Source organism: Rhinichthys klamathensis, unplaced genomic scaffold, assembly GCF_029890125.1.
Source record: "Rhinichthys klamathensis goyatoka isolate OS25496 unplaced genomic scaffold, OSU_Roscu_1.1 h1tg000149l_1, whole genome shotgun sequence".
NCBI lineage: Eukaryota > Metazoa > Chordata > Actinopteri > Cypriniformes > Leuciscidae > Rhinichthys > Rhinichthys klamathensis.
Genome location: NW_026606684.1, coordinates 314,057 through 335,806, shown reverse-complemented (window position 1 = coordinate 335,806; position 21,750 = coordinate 314,057). Strand labels below are relative to the sequence as shown.

Genomic DNA, 21,750 nt, shown 5'->3' with positions numbered 1-21,750 from the left:
TTCAGTACGCTGTTTCAAAAGTGTGATGGAGGATTATTAAAGAGCCATACTTCAGTGTCTTTCACACCATTTACTCTTTCAGCTTGGCAAGTGATAGAGTGTGAACATGAAAGGCTGTTTGTTCACACACACACACACACACACACACACATAATGCTGCAACCCCCTCCCTTAATTACACATACAAAAATACACTTAATAAGCTACTTGAATTTATGGCAGGAATGCGTAGGGTGAGTACGCTTTCTTGTAATTTCGAAAGAGCAGGATAAAGAGCTGCTTTTCAATCAGTCCATCATCGTGGAGACAAGCTTTATGGCTCCATAAAACAAGCAGGGGGAAAGAGGAGTTAAAGGTGGGGTGATGTAACATGGAAAACACAGGGAATCAAAGACTGTGTATATCTCAAGACCAACGTAGTGCTTCACACACAAGTTTGTCACAAGCACTATACTACCGGTACAAAAAAAATCACTTGTGTAGGATTTTTGTCTTGTTTTCTAGTAAAATATCTAAACATCCTTAAAACAAGATATGTGTACTTGAGAAGTAAAATTGTGTTAGATTAGATAAATATTTATTTTCTGCATAATCTTCACTTAAAGTTTAGGGATACACAATATTGGGTATATATTAGAGAATTTTTTAAAATGTATTATTCAATATTGGTTTCCTTTGATGTCATCTAACTCTTACTTAGATTAATATTTAAAAACACTTATAATTTAATAACACTGTTCGGTGTAATCTGTAGCAAATCTCAAAATGATTATTAATTTTTCATATTGTACTAATATATTATGACTGATTTGAGTTTTTAGTGCTTTATTTTTAACTTATTTAGACAAAGTAGTATTGCATATCAATATCTGGAATGTATCCGTTATTGGCCATAACATGAAAATAATCCTTGGCTTTTGAACAGAATTTTAATATCTGTGCATCCCTGCTAATTTTTCTTAATTTATGCTTGACTTTTGCTTGACTCAATAAGGTAAGGAAAGTACTTTTAATTAAATTTAATTCTTTGAAAACAATATCTAATATATTGTGTAATTTTTGTTTCTCAAGAAAATGTATCTTTTTTTTATTTAGGATGTTTAGATATTAACAGGACAGGACAGGACAAATATATTAAGAAAATGTGTAGGTGTACACAAGGTACATGAAACTCTGTGCCACCTGACTGTTTGAAAAGCCTTCATTCACTTTATTTAATCAGTTTTCCCCCACAAGGTCAGACTTTGTTTATCTCATGATAACTCTGGTCACGTTTGACTGACTGATCCCAGATAAAGTTCTCGGTCTCCAAATTACCCAGAGCCTGTCTTTTTTCACCCTGCAGCGATCTAACTACCTGCACAGGCAGATGGTGGCTCTGGCTCACCAGTATCCCAACGTCCGGGTCACATCGTGGCGCATGTCTACGATATGGGGCGGTGCCAGCCTGCTCACCATGTATCTGAAGAGCATGAAGGACCTGCTGGCCATGCGAGATTGGTCCTGGGATTTCTTCATCAACCTGAGCGCTGCTGATTACCCAATCAGGTGAGTAATCATTCTCTCTCATTACTCTACTTTTTACTGATTATTCTGTTGATATCATTTGCATTGCTTGGTTTGTCATTGTTTTCTCTCTGGAACGATTCAAGTTTATTGGTTGCCACAGAACAATTGAGTTAACACCTGACTAGCGTCTAGCTGTGGGCTGTTGGGAGATTAGTTCCAAGCTATGTCACAATTTAGTTTAGCAGGGGATTATGGGTAATTGAGATCACCATTAGCTGTTTGATCTGGTGTCAACAAGCTTGATGGTTCATAGAACTGTTCAGGGATTACATTGAAGCGTATTGTGGAGATTGTACTTTTTTATTCAGAATTAGCTCAATTTAATAATGACGGAGCCACAACACCAAAGCAAACCAAGGAACGTGAAGTCTACCCCAAATATTTGAGGAAGAGTAAAATAAAAGACTCCAATATTTCATGATTTCATCACATTACCTGCAACTCAATGTGGCATTTATGTCTGTTAGCCGAACTGTGTCTGAACTTCTGAAGATTTGAATTATCACCATGATAAATGCCATTAGTGTGCATAACTCTTCAGTCCATAATGAGAGCAGGATGAGAGGTTGAGTAACCCAGCTACTCCCCCGGCAACAATCAATACTACAGCCATGTCATTTTCTGCAGCCCTCAGAAATCAGGGTGTTAGAGATCGATACGGCCGTGTGATGAATTCTGGCCTGTCCCGCATAGCCGTTCAAGGTTAATCCTGCCTCTCTATCACTCCGTCGCATGCCACACCTCCAGACCGGAGAGGGAAGTTAGCTGTGAGCCAAAGCCCCTTTAAAAGCGGAACATCAAAGAAAAATAAAATGATTCTTTTCATCTCCAACGCTGAGTCGGGTTCAGGTGCATGCTATAAGTAGCCTGTCAGTGTGTGTGTGTGTGTAGTGCAGTGATGTAGTTGCTATCATTTGTATTATACTGTGCAGAAACACCATTTCTCTAAAACATGAGGACAAATCGGTCCATTAAGGAGTCCCATCCGGCTCCTCCGGTTGTGGTGATGGAGAGTTATTTCTCAGTCCAATAATATAACAGAAACAGGGGTCAGCAGAGAGGAAGCTGTGAGGAAAATAACTTCAACAAAAGATAAGAAGAGTCGTAATATATATACAATGTATATATATACAACATTACAAAACTTTAATTTGAAGCAAGAAAGTATTTGAAAATCGAACAAAATGGCAAAGGACTGTGTACTTAAAGCTTCAGTCCGGCGTTTTTCCTCTTTGTCGCCATCTCTGTTCGAAATCTGCAATTGCAGTCATTCGCGGAATTATCAACTTTACGTGAGTTGTACTTCAACACCCTCGACACGGCACAGTGTGGATGAACACAATGTTTGAGGAGATTGTGCGGCTGTCAGTCACCGCGCCGGTGTGGATACTGGCATTCAGAATCACAGATTATTCTTTTTGGAAGTGACCAACATAATAATTTTCACCGGGAAATGTCATCTGAACAAGTAAGAAACATCCACCTTTGTTCTGGTTCTGACATTGCAGTAAATCCAGCTGATTAAATCTAACAATCGCTTTTAAGTTATCATATCACACAAAACCGTGCAAATTATACTTTGTTCTCAAGTTGTTAATGTTAACAACGTCAGCATTGCGTGACTACATGTAATGTCCTTCCAATATGTATCCTTGTTCTCGCATGGGTCCGGTTGCAGTCTCTTCTTTCTGTAGCCACTCCGAAGTCCGAACGAAGTCTTTTGCATTTTACAGCGGGTGAATCTGTTGTCGTTTGAACCTTTCTGGATCCGCCATCAAATTGATGTTTAATTATATCAAGTGCTGTGAGAAAAGGCTATAAGTCTCCACCTCCAACATCCTCACACGCAACATAGCCTACTGGCCGAGACTCCTTCTTTATGTGTACAGATGTGACGTAATGACGCAAAGACATGCTCGAATCTCCCGCGGAAATCCACCAGTACCACTGGAATTAAAAACATTATTACAAGCTTACCGCTTTGAATCGAGCTAAGGCAAGCAGATAGTGTTGAACACTGGCTGGTTATGTATTTTCTCAAATATGTATTTTGGATAATTTTTAACCCCAAAAAAGCTATGGATGGACTGCAGCTTTACCTGCTTTAATGAGAGAAGGAACTGCAATCCAATCAAGCCTGGCAAATTACATAATAGAAATAAAAATATAAAACTATTGATTTAAAGATGTTTATTATATAGAGAGGATCAATATATTTTATGTTTATTCCAAAATATGAAAACCTTTATTTTTTATTTTTTTATACATATTGGACATGTATTGGACATATCTTATGATGCCTAAAATATTTTTTTAGTGATTACATTGATTGATTTGAGTTTTTAGTGTATTAGAAAAGATTAACAGAATTTTAATATCTGTGCATTCCTGCTAAATTAGATTTGTGCTTAACTTTTCGCCAATGGGTTAAGTAAAATACATTTTAATTCAGTTTAATTACTTGAAACCAAGTCCTATTATCTTGTGCAATTTTGCCTCCCAAGTTGGCTTCATTGATCTGATTTTAAGGATATTTAGATATTTATATATAACTATATTTTGTTTATTGCAAAATATGAATATTATGCATACAAATATTTGAGTAGTTTAAGAGCATAGGAAAACTGACTCTACATCACTTGCAGCGTTTTATGGGAGTACGCGGGCGCTAACTGTACGGGTGTGATTTACATGATTGGTGAAGATTTCTCTGTAGGTTTTCACCAGGAATTCTGCTGTTGAACACGATTATTTAAAAAAGAAGTTGAAATCATGCATGCTGATGGGTCCAACAAAAGCAAATACCATCGATTAACAACCTCGTAGCTTGCAGTAGTGCTGCGTTCCAGTCCACCTTTAGACACGCACTTGCGAACTTCCCTAAGCACTTCCCCTCGGGGGAATCCCTGCCGCCATTTTGAAGTGCGTTCCACTTTGTGAAGTGGACGAGGGAACTTATATGGACAGACCCTCGCTCCCTCGATTTTGACCGAGGGAGCGAGCCTACTTCATATGTACACTTACTTCAGGCAGCTCCATATACCACAATGCAACACGATTGTGACGTCACCGCAGATCTCGTCTAAACACCACCACCACTCAACCAACAACAACCCAAACACACCTACCGGTATATACATTTGGATGCTGCATTAAACAAATTCTTAAAGGGAATTAAAAAAAAATAATAATAATCAACTCCATAGCTGATTCCAAGTGATCAAGGGCTTAGGACGTTCCAATTCAGCCCATTGCAGTTTCCGCCAGTAGTGGGCACTCGTGCAACGTAAGCAATGACGTACATCCGAGTGAACGAGACGGAGGGAAGTTAGCGAGTGAAGGGCATGACAATTTTGGTCTGGAACGCAGCACTGGTCTGTCTTTAAAGGTTTATAAGTTTTAAAAATCAGTTCCCCCACGGAGAAAATGAATGGGATTTTTACTTCCGGTACCCAACTGTTTCATCTGTAGGTTAAATATCACCTCTGATTGGACAGGACTGAGCACAGACTGGCAGATCAAGAGGACGAAGCCTGTTTGGAGTCTATTAAACCTCATATCAATTTGGCCAGAGTGACATGAAGGGTTATCATCCAGACATTCAGTGTTTTTTTTTTTCTCATTCTTCCCACAATGGCTTTGACAGAGAAAGCGAGTGTGAGACAGGACGTAAGGTGAGAGACAGAGACAAAGCCACAGACAATGTTCGAATGCACGCTTGACTTCCAGTCTAGAGCCACAGTGTGTTTGCTGACACTGCAGACTTCGCTCGGCTTCATAGCGGCTGCTCCCATTACCGACTAATTGCGAATGACAACGCGTGTTAGAGGTCCTGGGGGGACATCTTCAGTGCTGGCCTTCCTAAAGACCTGTGCACAGCCCTTTCGCAGAACGTTTTGTCCACATGTCATGACTGCTGTGCCGAGGGACATGCGGTACCTGTGTCTGGTGACTTAGCAGCTTTTTTCCCCTCTAATTCCCTCCTGATGTCCATCCTTCTGCATGGATGCCTGTGAAAGGGACTGACAAAAAGCTCTCTCCTCTAGGCGAGGCTGGACGCCAGAGGCGGAGGGCTCCGTTACACAGTGCCTTTGTTGGGAGCGCTGGGCTCTTTTCTTCCATTTATCCGCACCATCTTGCTCTTTTCCTCCGGCCCTGTTTTTAAGTCAGCGCAGCTGTATTTATAGCCTTTTCATGAAGAGAGAAAAGGAGAAAACAATGAGTCTGGATTTTGTTGTTCTCCTCTTCCCATGTGGTCACATGGGCTCCATGATGCCCTCTTCTGGAACGGAGCAGCTCTGCAGACTGTTCGGAATGGATAACTAGCTTACTAAATACTATGCAGTATATACTGGATTTAAAAAAAAAAGTTCAACATTTGGTATTATTCCATTATAAATGCTTCAAAGTGTAGGATTCTTCATCTTGACATTTTTTTTATCCAGTTTTATTTAAAAATGATTAACATTTTTCAGTTAAATTAAATAATTACACAAGAAAAAGCTAAACTAAAAATATTGATATTGATATTACCTCTGGTTCATTCATCACACTAGAAATCAAATGCTGAGCATCACATTGTGGTATCCCATGCATATATACTGCAGCAATAGTAAGATTAGTATGATAGTATGCTATAGGGCTGGGTGATATGGCCAAAAAAATCATATCTCGGTTTGTATATATATATATATTCTACTTTTTTCTATTTAGATAAAAAGAAATTCAGTATTTATGCTTTTTAAAGCAGAAGTTAAATTAGCTAAAAAATGAAAATAAATAAAAACAAAAGCATAGACTAATTATGTTAGATCTAGATTATAGTCACTTTACAGGTACTGCTGTCATAAAAATAGACTTCACATTTAATGCCCAACAAATATTTTAGCAAAATGTATATTTTAGTCAGAATTCTTGCGCTCCTATTCCATTGCGCTCTGCCTGTTTGGCGCGCATGTGCACAGCGGGGCTTGTTCACTGAAGTCTGTGAAGTTTAGCAGAGACTCACTTGCATAAGGCTTGTCCGCTCCTGACAGCAAAATGAACATTTACAAATGGAGAATATACCTGTGAAATGGAAGTTCTGCACTGTGGAAAACACATCTCAAACACATTAAACAGAACAAGTCTGTCAGAGCACCTGACAGGGTAAGCCGCGTTAACCATATCTATTATTTCGAAGTTCTAAATATAAAGCATGTCTCATGTTTAGGACAAATTGTTTTTATGCACTTTCTCTGCAGCAGCTCACTCAGTGTCCTCTATTTTTCAAATACGCCGTAATATCAAACTACTATATATCCATATAAATGGTATTGCCTCATCCTATATCATTTATAAAAAATATATCGATATATGGTACAATTTCAATATACTTCCCAGCCCTAGTATGCTTTTTTGAACATAGCCTTCAATCCCAGCCTGCATGTCTCTGACAATGTTCAGAATGGAATACTACTGCTTACTCCATACAGCACCATATTTACTGTGTACAGGCTACTATATGAAAAGATAGTATGCTTTATGCAGTAAACTATCAAACTGTACAGTGCAACATTGTTCCCACATGACCTCATTATGTTGCATGTTTAATTCAGAATTCAGTTGTTGAAAATGAATGAAGTGAAATGATGTGTAGCAAAGTATGGTGGCCCATACTCGGAATTTGTGCTCTGCATTTCACCCATCCAAGTGCACACACACAGCAGTGAGTAGTGAACACGCACACACCGTGAACACACACCTGGAGCAGTGGGCAGCCATTTTTTGCTGTGGGGCCCGGGGAGCGATTGGGGGTTAAATGCCTTGCTCAAGGGCACCTCAGTTGTGGGTAATGAGTGGAAGAGAGTGCTGTTCATTCACCCCCTCCACCTACATTTCCTGCCGGTACTGAGAATGAACTCTTTAACCATTAGGCCACAACTGAACATGTAAATACAAATGTTAAAGGGGTCATCGGATGCAAAAATCACTTTTATATGGAGTTTGCATATAAATGTTTCTTTGCAGTGTGTGGACACAACCACCATACAATGAAAAAAATCCATTCACTCTTTTTTTTTTTTTATCCTCAAAAAGCCTAAACACTCTCAATAATTAAGCGTTTGGATTTTCTGAGTAATATGATGTTATATTGCTCATGCTCCGCCCATGACCACTGACGGACTGTCCTGTATTAGCATATTTCCTCCCTCAGCCATTTGTATACTTTCTGCGAGGCAGGTTTCCATGGTAGCACTTTACGTGTCTTGTGTCGACATGCTCCATGGAAGAGAGGTGTGGGGTCGCTGTGAACAGAGCTGTTTTTGAGGAGGTAAAAAGGGTGTTGTTTTACACAACCATTGAGGAATTTTAACCAAAGTATGTTACAAACTTTACACTAGGACCCTAAAGAATCATACCAACTTGTGGAAAATGGGCATCCGATGAGCCCTTTAACATGAGTTACAAGGTTTATACAAATTTAAAAGTGAAATTAAATGGTACGACACTTTTAACATCAAAGTCTTCAATTTGACTTTCATTTTTAGAATGTTCACGATTCCTGTCTAACTGCAATTTGCGTGCTGTATTGTGATGGGTCTTTCTTGCATTTATTTGTATACTCTTATGTGATTGGTCATATTATATTATTATGCACATGCAGTATGCAAATTCAAATAGTTCTATGCTACATTGTTGCCACATGACAACTGCTTTGTGCAAAAATATCCCAATTTTTGGTAGTCTGATTTGAAAAGGGATTCAAAAAAGATATCATTCATTTAGTTGGTCCTGATTTAGTTGGGCTCATTGCATTATAGGATACAATACTTCTCATGGTTTGATCTGCTTGCATACTGTGCAATTGTAAAAGGTCATCGGAGTATTCCATGCTTACAGAAAATTTGCATACCGTAAAGAGACCTCAAAAATAAAGCGTAAACATCCTCTCTGTCTCTCTCTTTCTCCTACTCTCTCCCACTTGGACTGATGCTCATTATTATTGCACCGTTTTGAAGGCACTGCAGTCAGATTTCAAATCGGTTACAGAATACAGCACTCTAATAACCTGAGTGACTGTCAGCTGTACATGCAATAAACACTGGAGCAAGGTTTCGTTTCAAATGCCACAGTGGGTTTCCCATCCTGACCTTTTTCAGTCAGGCAACAGGAAAGACACTGCAGGTCAGAGTGCATTTTGTGCATGTTCATCTTTTTACCAGTTGAACATTTAATGTGGTCTTATAACGAACGGGGGATGATATATCGCCTTAAGCTATTGAAATGAAACTTGTGAGATAAAGTCGTATATGATTGACGTGTGCAGCTGTAGGCATGTTGACGACATCATGCAAGTGGTGATAGAATGACAGAGTGTTTACTGAGCTAAAATTCACATGCAAACATCAACAAATTCACCTCAGCTATTTATTACTGTTTGGTTCTGAAGAAATGTTTGTTGCCTTTTTTTGAACAATGTTCTTAACCTATTTTCGCAATTAATTCAGATCCATCCACTTAAAGTAACTTTTCGAGGAGCATTTCAATATGGGGTCTGCTTTTAGTATTTCTAAGCTTTTTAAGAAGTGGATCATAAGATTTATAAGAATTTAAAAACAAAATGTAATGGTTTGGCACCTTCAACATTTTCATAATTGCATGCTTATATAGGATTGTTGATTCTTCTTCACAGCCAAGGATAGTAACCAAGTTGCTGGTTTGATCCCCAAAAATGAGAGCCAAGAGCCACTGTTCCTTTGAGCAAGGCATTTTACAAATTCCACCGTCCCTAGTATGGTAGCGATAAATAAATTTTTTATTATTCTTTTTATCTTCAGTGTGAAGTCATTTCCCCTCTTCCAGAAGCCTGCAGTGAAAATGAAATGAAATGAAACGTGAGAGAGCAGTGTGTATGGTGAAAAATGACTACAAACGTTCAGGCAATGCATTGCTACAGGCAGTGAAACAGGACAGCTGGCATTTGGGGCTGGAACTGGCTCTGTATGTGAGCTTGGACTCGCCCAGAATCCCTCATACTCCACGCTCATTTACACTGTGGCTCATTAGTCTGATTAGCAGACTCTGTTACTCTTTCTCTCTTTCACTAGTTTTCGGTTTTCCCTTCCAACATTATTTCGATCTCTCCTCAGGACCAATGATCAGCTGGTGGCCTTCCTGTCCAAATACAGACATATGAATTTCATCAAGTCTCACGGGAGAGATAACGCTCGGTGAGTGCTGATGTGTGATACTGCTAATGGCTTACGGTGCACGAGGCTCAGAAAGGGTGCCTTTTATAACCGATAAAAATAAAAATTTGTAATTTGCTTTGTTGATAATCATCGCCAACAGATTCATCAGAAAACAAGGTTTGGACCGGCTTTTCTTCGAGTGTGACACCCATATGTGGCGGCTAGGAGACAGGAAAATTCCAGAAGGCATATCCGTGGATGGAGGCTCTGACTGGTTTCTGCTCAACCGAATGTTCGTGGAGTACGTCATCAACTCTCAAGACGACCTCGTGACCAACATGAAGCGTTTCTACGCATACACGCTACTACCTGCGGAGGTGAGATGCCAAATTATGCTCCAAAATCATGTTAAAGAAGTAAAAAATATTGTTTTTCAAAAAAAAAAAAATCGAAACTTTCTTAAAACAGCTTCAATTTACTTGAATGACATATTTCTATTTCGATAATATATATTGGATTGTTTATTCTTGTTGTTTCTTGTTTTAAATGTAAATCTAAATAAATGTATGGGTTAGGTTTAATATTGCTATATATTCATGATATAATATTATATATTCTCTGAAAACAAGTCTTATCTTAGACAAAATTGCTTGTAAATTAAATGTATTTGTTTTAAGGCTGTTTAGATATTTTTAATAAAAAAAAAACTAATAATGATCAAGAAAATGACTTTTGCATTGCACAATATTACAAAGATTCTTCTACATTAATTCACTAGATTGGCGTTCCATTAATTTTTAAATTAAGTTGAAGTTGAAGTTTAAGATGATAAATTGTGTAAATTTCCAAAAAGCAGGAATGAATTTGCATAGTTTTATTTGCTCATTTGCATTGTGTATTTGCTCATTTGAAATGACTGTCAGTGTGTTAGTTTTAATAAAAGGGCTTTTTGCTGTGCCACGGTGAAATTGGATTCTTCGCTCTGTCTAGGTCTAGTTATTCACCACTGAGATATTGGATATTGTGGCTTGAGAAGGCAATTGGCCCTTTTTTACTGATGTAGACATTTAACACACTAGACCTCCTGACAGGGCTATTCTGTTAGACATCCATCTTCATTTTATCAGATGTCATTATTCTGTTTCAACCTCTTAGTCATCTGTTTTCTTCTCTTTCTCTTCACCTCTTACCATCCCTTCCTATTTATCATCCTCCTCCCCTATTCTCGTTCTGTCTTTGCAGTCGTTCTTCCACACAGTTCTGGAGAACAGTCCGCACTGCGAGAGCATGGTGGACAACAACCTTCGCATCACTAACTGGAATCGAAAGCTGGGCTGCAAGTGTCAATACAAGCACATCGTTGACTGGTGCGGCTGCTCGCCGAACGACTTCAAGCCCTCCGACCTGCCCCGTTTCCAGGTGAGCGTCTTGTATCCTTCCCACGATACTCTCAGTCCTCTCGTTGTCCAACTGTATCAGTGCAGCTGGCGCTAACAGGAACAGTTCAATGAACCTGATCATTAGTTAAACTCTTTTAAAGCCTTTTCAGTGACAGCGCTGACCTCACGCCTGAAGGAGACCTACGCCGCATCCTGTTTAGTCTGAATAAGCACAATAGGCCTTTAATTTACCTTAAACAAACACCTAATAGTGTGAGACAAGCTCTCTAGTCAGTAGCGATTTCAATCGTGATTAGAAATCCAATGAGACTCAACTAAAGGAAAGCCTTGCTAACTCGTGCCTACACAGGGGATCTGTAATTAACTCTGCCCGGCAGAAAAGGACGATGAGGGATCAATTCCAAGGCGGTCTCTCATCAAAAGGATTCTGGTAGTGAGTCTAGTATGTGGAATGAGGCTGTGGAGCTTGACCGCAGCAGCCAATTCCCTTTTCTCCCCCCTACCTTTGGTCTGGAAGTCTCTCATTAGCCTCCTGTAAAGAGTCAATCCTAACATAGTCATGCCCGACCTTTGTGACTCGCTCTCCCTACTGTAACTGGAGCTACAGGTCCAGTTGAAATGAGTTTTAAACTTGTCATTCCCAGCCTGGTGATTTTCACATAGCTGGCTGTACTTTATTTTTTCCATTCTTCTGCAATAGAACTGCAACTTTGCATTTTTCTCCCCTTTTTAGTTTTCTCTCTCTTGCTCTATTTACGTCCATGTCGTGTTGCTTGCGGTATGGTTTCACATTAAACGATGTTCCCGTTTCCTCATAAACTCCCTACTGTGCACTCGTGTGCCAAACCATGACATCATCACCATGTGCCACATCAGGCAGCTTTTGCCACATTTGCTCACTTTTTTTTTCAAAACAGCCCAGCTGAAGCCACATTTTTTTGGAACGTCAACATCCATAATGGCGAATCTTGATGTTCATACGTTCTAATTTAAGTACCATTTTATTTTAAACATTATTTTGGTTTTATTTAGAAATAGTGTTTCCTGTTGTGAATGAGGGCTGAAAACCCAGCACCATCAGAGCAGTATTTTGAGCATTGCTAAATGTTTGCAGCCACAACTCCTCTATATAATGGAGTCTTTGACAGAGTGTGCGGTTAACTCATTCAGGCCTGTGCTGGGGGAAGGGCCTGTGAGCGTTTAGCGGGTCATTATTACTGAAGGCATACCCATAGTGAGTGTTGAGTAATTATCCTGTGACAATACCTCCTTTCTCACAGACAGCTCTGAAGAAAAAGGACAATGGGAGAAGAAGGGAGGCTTGAAATGTGTCATGACAGTTCAGTTTTTTTTATCTGAGCATTTCTCACCCCTCACCCTATAAAGGCCCAAACCAAATGAAAGAGCTTCCCGGACTTGCCTCTTCAAATCAGTTTTCTTAAAAATTTAACCTCTTAACCTGCATGGGCGGGCCCATTTGCCATTGCATGTTTAAAACAATAATATCTTAGCAAAAACCTAAAGTAATATTGCCAAACTATATATCATTTGAAAGCTTAAAATCTCTAGTTTTCATATTTGGTGTTATCTAAAATATATTACAGAGGAGCAGAAATGTATAAATTTGCAACAAGAATATTTCATATTCATTAGGAGTATTTAGGCCTTTATTTTGAAATAACAATAAACATGAAAAATCATGAAAGATTGGTAGAAACCTCAGTTTGTTTTCATGCCATGAGTTCAAAAGATAACACCAATTCCATTTTATGAGAAAAAAAGGCCTGAAAATGTTTTAAATATAAAGAAAAATTTATGGATTCTCAATTTGTAATGCGGCTGCGAGCTATAACGCTATAACGTAGTCTTTATGCATTTATTAGAGGTTTAATTCAAATCAAATACTGCCAAACCACCCATACTACTTCTGAATAGGATGTCTACTTCATAAATTGTATGAAAATTATGGAAATACATGGTTCAGATCACTCAAAACATAGGAAAATGGAGGCGCCCTTATATGGGCAGTAATGGAGTCTGGTGTTCACCTAGTGAAAAAGTTGGGTACTGCGCCCGAATAAAATCTTACTGAAAGCTAATTTTTTGAGGTATCAACCTAAAATTTGGAATACAACTTGTTCAGATATTTGACTTTAATTTTCTTGCAGTTTTAGAGTAAAATATATTTTGTAATATATATATTTTATATAAAATATTAATCATTATATTTTTACATTACACAATTTCATAAACTCAAACTTATATAACTTTTTTTCTGTTTCATTTTTTACAATTTCTAGACTTCTACAATAATCTGGAAAATGTCTTCTTTAAAACAAGACCAGCCATATGTCTATATTCCAAAGCATTCCTGAATTACAACCATTTAAGTTTGGATAGTGATTTTTATGTCTATGCAAAAAAAAGGGGGGTGCCAGTTAACAGGTTAACTGTTTAAAAAGAAAAAAAATTAAGGGATAGTTCACCCAAAAATGAAAATTCATAAAAAAAATCAAAAAAAGTCATGACTTTCTTTCTTTTGTGGAACACAGAAGTAACGGTCGCTACAATGCAATTTAAAAAAAAAAAAGGTTCACAAGTTGCGATGAATGATTTGTTTATGCATCATTCTTTTGAATCCTCTCTTTCCAATAAATCAGTTGCTATACAATTACCAGTCTGAATGATTAGCTCGATACTGATCCGATACTTCTGAATTTTTCCTTTAGTGTTGCATGGGATAAAGAAAGTCATACAGGTTTGAAACAACATGGAAATGAGTAAATGATGACAGAATCTTACATTTGGGGGAATTTTCATTCCTTTCGAGGTTTGTGTTTTGATTTTTCCATCTTCTAGGTTGGTCTCTTGAAAGATGTCTGACAGGGGTCTGCTGTCACCTGAAAGCTATTTCAAGCATGACGATTTTTGATCTCTTTGGTTCTTCTCAGATGTTGTCCCTCTTCTTATCTGTCTTATGTTACACATGTTAGTCTGCGGGGAGCCAAGTTGGATGTGAATGATAAGCAACACCACCGTTTCATACCAGACATATGCCACTTTGATTTTTATTTTTGGTGTCAATTATCTCCGGAGAATTTGTCTCTGATTCTTTTAGCTTTTTCCCCCTTCTAGCACATCATACTGGATGGTGTGCCACGCATTTCAGTTTTCAGTCTCTTCGCTCTGTCACTATCTCTCTTTCTCTTCCTGTTTCTAAAGTCTCAGCAGGCTGTCTTGTCTATCAGCGTCTCTTTGTCTTCACACTCACGCTCTCTTTCTTTCTCTCTCTGTCTTTGTCTCCATCAGCAAACCACCAGGCCCACATTCTTTGCAAGGAAGTTTGAAGCCAGTGTAAATCAAGAGATAGTAAACCAGCTGGATGTCTTCCTGTTCGGAAGTGTGCCGCAGGGCATGCCAGGTCTCAAGGCCTACTGGGAGAATGTTTTTGATGAAGAGGATGGTATTCACAGCCTGTCCGACGCACATCTCACTTACTATCATGCCTTCGCCCGATTGGGTCTGGCACGAACTGGCAACTCGTTACAGGGTAACACCAATGACAACAGCTGCAGGTCAGTACTCAGTACATTGTTTTTTAACTGTAGCGCAAAATTAGTTAAATACATATTCTGGATTCTCTGTAAAAAATAACAACAGAGCTATAATCTGAATGTATTGTTTTTAGAAGATTTAACCACATTCAAGTTGTTTTAAGCTTTTTTTTAAGCTTAAAAATGTCTTTTGTTGTATGGCAACGAGCGGCAGGTTTTCTGCACATTTTCGTAAAATCAGTGGGTTTGCTTCTGAACCCACATTTTACTTTGGAGACCATGAGATGACCAAACACATCAAAAATTGGTTATCAAACAATAATGAATGTTGATGATTTTGTGCTTGGCAACCAATAATTCATTGCACAAATCATAGTTGACATAAACAGTTTATCCTCATTTCAAGTGAACCTGTTTTTAATGTGGTTTGGGTTGTAATTAATTTTACCTTCAGTAGTTTATTCGTGGTTTTCAAAGATTTCAAGAGAGCATTTGGCTCATTTGGCTGGCCTGACAGCACCAAATTTACACCAAAATTACAGAGTTTGATTAGATGCACAGCCTTTGATGTAAAAAAAAAAAAAAAAGTCAATTCAAGAATTTTTTTAATTGTAGTCATTTAAAAATATAGATCAATTAATCGATAATATTAATACTGCAAAATACCAGTGGAGGATTCCAAATACCATGTGCACAGCCTACATTTTCAATAAATGTACTGTTTTGATACATTTTGACTATGAATTTAGTGTTCATTTTATTTTAACAGAAAATGTATTAGTTGATCTTCTTTGATTTTATTTATTACTGTTTTACTGCATTAAAACCCACTTATATTTCCATTCATATTTCCCCAGTTTATGGATTGTGAAATATTTCAGACATTAGTTTAGATTTTTGGTTAAAATCGAGTAATGATTTTTTCCTCTTTTGTGACTGAGACCGACCGTAGATTAACCTTTCTAGGTGGTGTCTTACCAATCTGCTCTAAATAACTTAGACTTATAACTTGGTTATATCATTTCATTTTCATTTCATTTATTTATAAAGCACAAATAAACACAACAGAAGTTGACCACTGTGCTGTACGAATGAAGAAGTATAAAACAAACCACACACAATACAGTAATAACAGACAATAAAACACTAGTTTAGGGTTTAGAGAAACCAAAGTTATGAATGAAATACAAGAGTAAAAAGAGGTTATATATAATAACATAGTATATGTTGCTTATGATGACACGTGATGACATCATTTTCAAGTGAATTGTTCTGAACATTTGTGTGTCTGTGTTTTTGTTACTGTAGGTTTTTCATTGTAATTATGTTTTGTTTGAAACCGTATGTATATTGGCATTTTGGATATTCTGAAAGCTAAATAAGTGCACACTCATTTGTGCTGTCTTCCGAGGGAAGCGCAGCTTTGTTTGATCTCACTTGCAGCAGATCTGAAGTTCCTCAGCTGTCCAAACATCTGTCATTACTGAGATAGAGAAGAGAGAGAGCCGAGAGAGGATAAGGGGCCGTGTTTGTCAGTCTGGCTGCTGTGTTTATGTGTTTATCAGGGTAGTAATGCCTGGCGTCGCTGCTCTTTCTATGCGAGGGGAGCGCTGGTGCATTCTGACAAGAGAGCCACAGTATTTGGACCCTGCAGAGGGACTCATCAGGCTCAAGGAGGAGGTTGTTGCTGGTCGTGGGGGTTGGGTGGTGGCGCTCAGGGTCCGTGAGTGAGGGAGAGCTCTGTTTTTTGCAGCCCTCTGTGACATCAGCGGTGAGAGGCTGAGGTGGGCCGCTTGAATAGCTGCTCTGTTAGTCCCTGCGTGCTGCCCACCTCCTGCGGTGACAGCGGACAGAGGAGGAGGGGGGAAGGCGGCCGCACCGGTGTAAATATTTGCTGTTCTGCTTGTCAGGCAAGCGATGCTGGGATGGAGCACCTCCAGCCTGTGCTGGAATACTGATGAGAGCACGGCGACGGAGCTCAGGGTGGAGATCACTGCGAGAGCAGCCATCCGCTCCGCATGAACGCCTGCGTCTATATCAGCTCCTGCTGCTCCTCCTTCTGTCTGTCTGTCTCAGTGTCTCTCACTTCACTCGCCTCTCTACAACCCAAATAAACTTTGCTCAGAATACAACATTATTGATTCTGTTGTTCAGAAGTTTTTTCAGGTTTTTTAAGGGCTTTAGGTGTTAACGAAGCCCTAAGAAACTTGAATTGAAATGAAAGACAATTACTAGTCAAATAATTGGTCTTAATGAAGTTCTGTATTGCTAAATGTATAATAGCCAGAGGTGTCAAAAGTATTCACATTCATTACTCAGGTAGAAGTATAGATACTAGGGTTTAAAAAGACTTTAAGACTTTAGGAAAAAAATGCCATTAAGGACAAAAGCTTAGGCCGCGCCACAGGGGCCTATAGTGCACTACCACCTCCTCAAAAAAAACATTTTTCTAAAGGCCATAATGTTATATTAAAATGTTAATGTTGAAAAATTTGGGATGCACTAGGCTACTTGATTCAGCCGCATATATGCCCATTGAAAATGAACGCATTTTAGTACAATGCAAATACATTAAAGAACCATATATGTGTACTACTGAGCATTAACATGTGTTTCATGGAGCGTAAGATATGATGACTAGTTTCCTATAAGTATTGTAATGGTGCAAAAAGTTAAACTTTAGAGGCATGTTATCAATAACCTTTATTGGAATATAAATGTACATAAGCTTAGCTGCAGGAATCTGTGAGGACAATGGACAAGAAAATTGGTGTACCCAGGGAAGGCTTAGTAACAAATACCCTTGTATGGTTGTCTATATACACTAAACATTAGTGCTGTCAAAATGAATGATTAATCCAAGTGATTAATCAAAAAATAAAAATAACTCATAATCCTGATTGATACCTTCCTGGTATGTACTATGCTCAATTATATAGCTGGGCTCTCAAGTTTTGAAGACAGGAAGAGTGACAGAATCACGTGAACAATTCCAGGATATGCTTTATTTTCATTGGTTGTTGCGTTAAATCTTACCCAGATACAATAGTGCTATTTTCTGATTGGCTATTGTGTAGCCCCTTTCTTTTTTTTTTGATTGGCTGATAAGTGGCAGGCTCGACTGCAGAACTCCAGGGGAGACGCGCTTGATTCCTGCTGGTTCCATAGTCAGAGCGGCTCGGCCAGAGACATTTTGCGCGCTGTGGCATATTAAATATATTTTAAACAGTTTTTCCACGTGAGAAATACAAAAGACCGAAATGAGTGACTGTCACACTCAATGCGTGACACTTGAGAGCTCTGATATAGCTAATGGCAACAATGTCACATTGCAGGTGCGATGGACCGCGTACAAACCAATAGGGTGTCGGAATGGTATATGTTCATACTTCTCATCCAACCACAATCAAATGCACTCTATCCGGATGGCGCGATTTATCTGGATAGGTTTTTTTTTTTTTTTTTTTTTACGATGACAAGCCGAAATGAAATTGGAGTAACGAGTCTATTTTTAAAATGTAAGGAGTAGAAAGTGCAGATAATTCGCCTTTGGCTAAGCCACACCCTAGAATGTAGATTGACCAATCACAGCGCAGCCAAGAACGAGCTCCCACAGTGGTCCGACACTTTTTCACAGCGCTCCATTGCCTTTAACACAGGCGTCTCATATTTTTGGTCTCGGCAGGCTATTACTGTCGTAGCTTTATCAAAAATATGGTTAAATGTTGTGCCTGGGGCATTTGTAACACAGATACGCGTTTCCCAGAGAGGTTGGAGGGGGGTGTCAGTTTTTTTCCCTTCCCAAAACCAAAGTCAAATCCTGACAAGTGTCGTCTAGCACACGCTGCTAATAAATACAACGTTATACTCGCGTAGTCCGTTTGCTTCGTAATAACGATTATAGAAGTGAATAGAGATCTACCCAGCTTTGCATGAACAGATATTGTTAGTCCCAGCCTCCGTCTCGATTAGAAGGATATGCGGTGGTTAATATTTTGACTGTGACCGGTATGCTTTTGCCTCTATTTTGGATGCCTTGTTGTTCCTTGCGTTTCACCTGTATGTCATGAACGTATGCCTTCGAACGTATATTGCAGCCCCTTTTGCCTACTTCTATCAGACACATTTGCTGCTTTATAAAAGTTTGATCAAGTTTTCAGCAGGAAGAGCTGTCACAGCATAAGCCATGTTGATACCAGAGCCCAGATGAAGTTTGTTTGTCGGACGTAGCAACAGTAACTAAGGGGGGCGGGGCTTAGCCAAAGGCGAATTGCGTGAAAATGTAAGGAGTAGAAGTAAAAAGTACTCCAGTAAAGTATAGATACCCAAAATTTCTACTTAAAGGTAGGGTAGGTAGTTTTTGTCTAAAAAAACTATTTTCCAAATTTGTTGCAATAAACAATAAACACAGCTCATTATTCCATTCAGGACTAATGAAATGATTGGCTGGGTGACTGTCACTCTCCCTTGCTACCATGGCTACCACCCCTGCTGCTTCAGGAGCCGCCCACATGCGCGCACCCGTTTGACTCGAGGAGGTGTAGAGGCACGGATGGAAAGCTAGTAATAATAACAATTATGGCAGAGAAAGAGCAGTCACAATTCTCAGTACCTGCATATACAGTCAGTGAAGGCAAACAAGTAAAAAAAAAAGGAAGACAGTATTCGAAAAATAACCTCGGACCCTGGTTGCCCGCCCTCTTGCACGACCTCCTCTGCTTCGACCCCGGACCTCTCCTTGAGCCGGTGACGATGCGGTACTTGTCTCTAGACTGTAGTCCTCATCAGAGCCAACAGTGTAGGGGTGACCCCGAATAGTCGAAGATTCGATGCTTCGATAGGAGGAGCCTGATTCGACTACCAATCTCACGGTCGAATCTTCGCAGATGTGTTATTAAACGAGGATTATGTCATTTTGGCTATATGAGTGTGCTCAATGTCTGATTTTACATAGAACTACTGGTTTTCTGTCAATACGTTAATATACAGCCTATTATCATAATGCTGTCAATAAAAATGTGCAAAGAAAGAAGCTTTTAATAAATATTTTTTAAGGTGCGTGCAGCGTGAATAAATCCAAACACCCCGTGACAGATTTAAGTTTCACTTTCGATCCGTGACCGACAGAGGAGCGTCTTGTCGGCAGGGATTTAAATCGTTAAAAATGTCTGGGATAAGAAAATCTAAAGATGCACACCATCAGAAAGGATATTCTCCAAGGCTGGATTTAGCATCAGGAAAACCATGATCGCACTTTTGCCGGCCAACGTTAACAGGTCGGTTTTCCTCGGGACATTCTAAAACGCTTAACGTGAAAAAAGCTTTTAAAACGCTTAAATGGCACTTTTACGTGCTTAATGTATGTACACAGTAGGCTACACACCTTAAGAAACCATTCTATGTGCAGATAAGCAGATGAACCCAGAATATGAACGCAACGCGTTTCTCCTATAGAAAGTCACGTAAAGCTTTTTCTTTAACGGTTTTCTATGGGAGGAAAATGCTTAACGTAGCCTATAATAAAACGCATTGCGTTCATATTCTAGGCTCATCTGCTTTTCTGTAGGCTATATAATATGCTTTATTAATAAGGTGTGTACAGAATTTGATCTTTTAATATAACAGTTTTAGGACAAAGCCGTTAAGCGTTTTACACGTTAAGCGTTTTAGAATGTATTTTATCCGCGCACACAATTTGAAAAGACTCAAACGGACACAGGCCGAGTGAAAGACTGGATTTTGTTTTTTCGATCAGGTATGGGTACAAGTTATTTCAAAACATTTCAGCCGGTTCTAATTTGATTTGTGGATACTGTGAACACGTTTAACTAAAAAGACTGCCGCTCCAGTTTAGCGTTTATTGTTGTTTCTGCAGTTAAAAAGACAAAGTTGACAATCCTGGCCATACTTTCGTTATTTTAATAATTTCTTTCTTTTTATTTTATTAATTGATCACTCAGGGTGATCTAATTTAACTATTTGTGACTTGTGTTTTGAATATTTGTTCCCCTGCACTTTAGGCATTTTGCACACATTTGTTCTGCTTCTTGTGACTTGATTCTGACTTATTTCGTTTTGTATTTTTATTTATTATAAATGTATATTGTGTTCTTAATTGTTGATTATTTTTCAGTGCATCGATGTTGCGCTGTAGGCCTATAGAGCATGCTCGTACAGGCAATTCAGCCGATTTAATTTGATTTGCATGTGAAATGCAAATCCTATCTGCAGTGTGGCCTTTCTGCAGTTATTTATGTTATTTCTTAGTTTTATTGATCCAAAATGTTTTATACATTTTCTTCTATATCTTTGTGTGATGTTCTGTACATCGCGGCTTTAAAATGTTAAAGCCCCGCCCCCTCCCCAACACCACACACATGATTCGACTATTAGTCGACTATAGGCAGGACTTGACAAATCTGGTTCGACTATGAAAATCCTTAGTCGGGGACACCCCTACAACAGTGCTTTCATCGTGGAAGCTCTTACATGCAAAACACCGTATATGTTATGAATCTTACGTGAAATTCACCTTCATCACAGTGTAACTGATGGTAACGGAAAATGTGTATCAATGATGCGATTTATAGCTTTGCCTTATTTTACTAGCTCGTTACCGAATCAAACTCAATATATTTTAAACTTTACCAGTATCGATATGCTAGCTTGATAGTGAGTACTAACAGCCATGTTACTTGTTTATATTCATAATGATAAAGTTAGTTATTTTATTACTTGTGATTCTGACATGATGTCACTACATGCACTGCTCCGCTCTGCGCTGGTAAACGCCTCCTCCTCCAGCTGACTGAGGCGCGGTCGGCATCGCACATTCATGTGTTTTGGGGGCGTGGCTTTGGAAGGAGCCCAGACGGGAGGGGGTGGGAGTAAATGGAATAATGAGCTGTGTTTATTGCAGCCCTGAGAGGACTACAGACACTCGATTTTTGTAAACTCCTTTTCAGAGTACTTACATTTTAATTATGCATTGATATATAAAGACAGTTTAAACAAATTTGGAAAAAAGTTTTTTAGACAAAAACTACCTACCCT

General features: G+C 38.9%; 1 protein-coding gene across 1 annotated transcript in view; it reads left to right on the top strand.

Moving 5' to 3' along the window:
• The window catches only part of xylt1 (xylosyltransferase I), a 70,086-nt gene that overhangs the window by 38,464 nt on the left and 9,872 nt on the right, over window positions 1-21,750 (top strand). Inside the window, exons 4-8 of the mRNA XM_056258160.1 lie at window positions 1,346-1,548; window positions 9,702-9,782; window positions 9,904-10,120; window positions 10,986-11,162; window positions 14,453-14,718. Coding sequence (XP_056114135.1) covers window positions 1,346-1,548; window positions 9,702-9,782; window positions 9,904-10,120; window positions 10,986-11,162; window positions 14,453-14,718 — 944 coding nt within the window. The remainder of the gene's footprint in view (window positions 1-1,345; window positions 1,549-9,701; window positions 9,783-9,903; window positions 10,121-10,985; window positions 11,163-14,452; window positions 14,719-21,750) is intronic.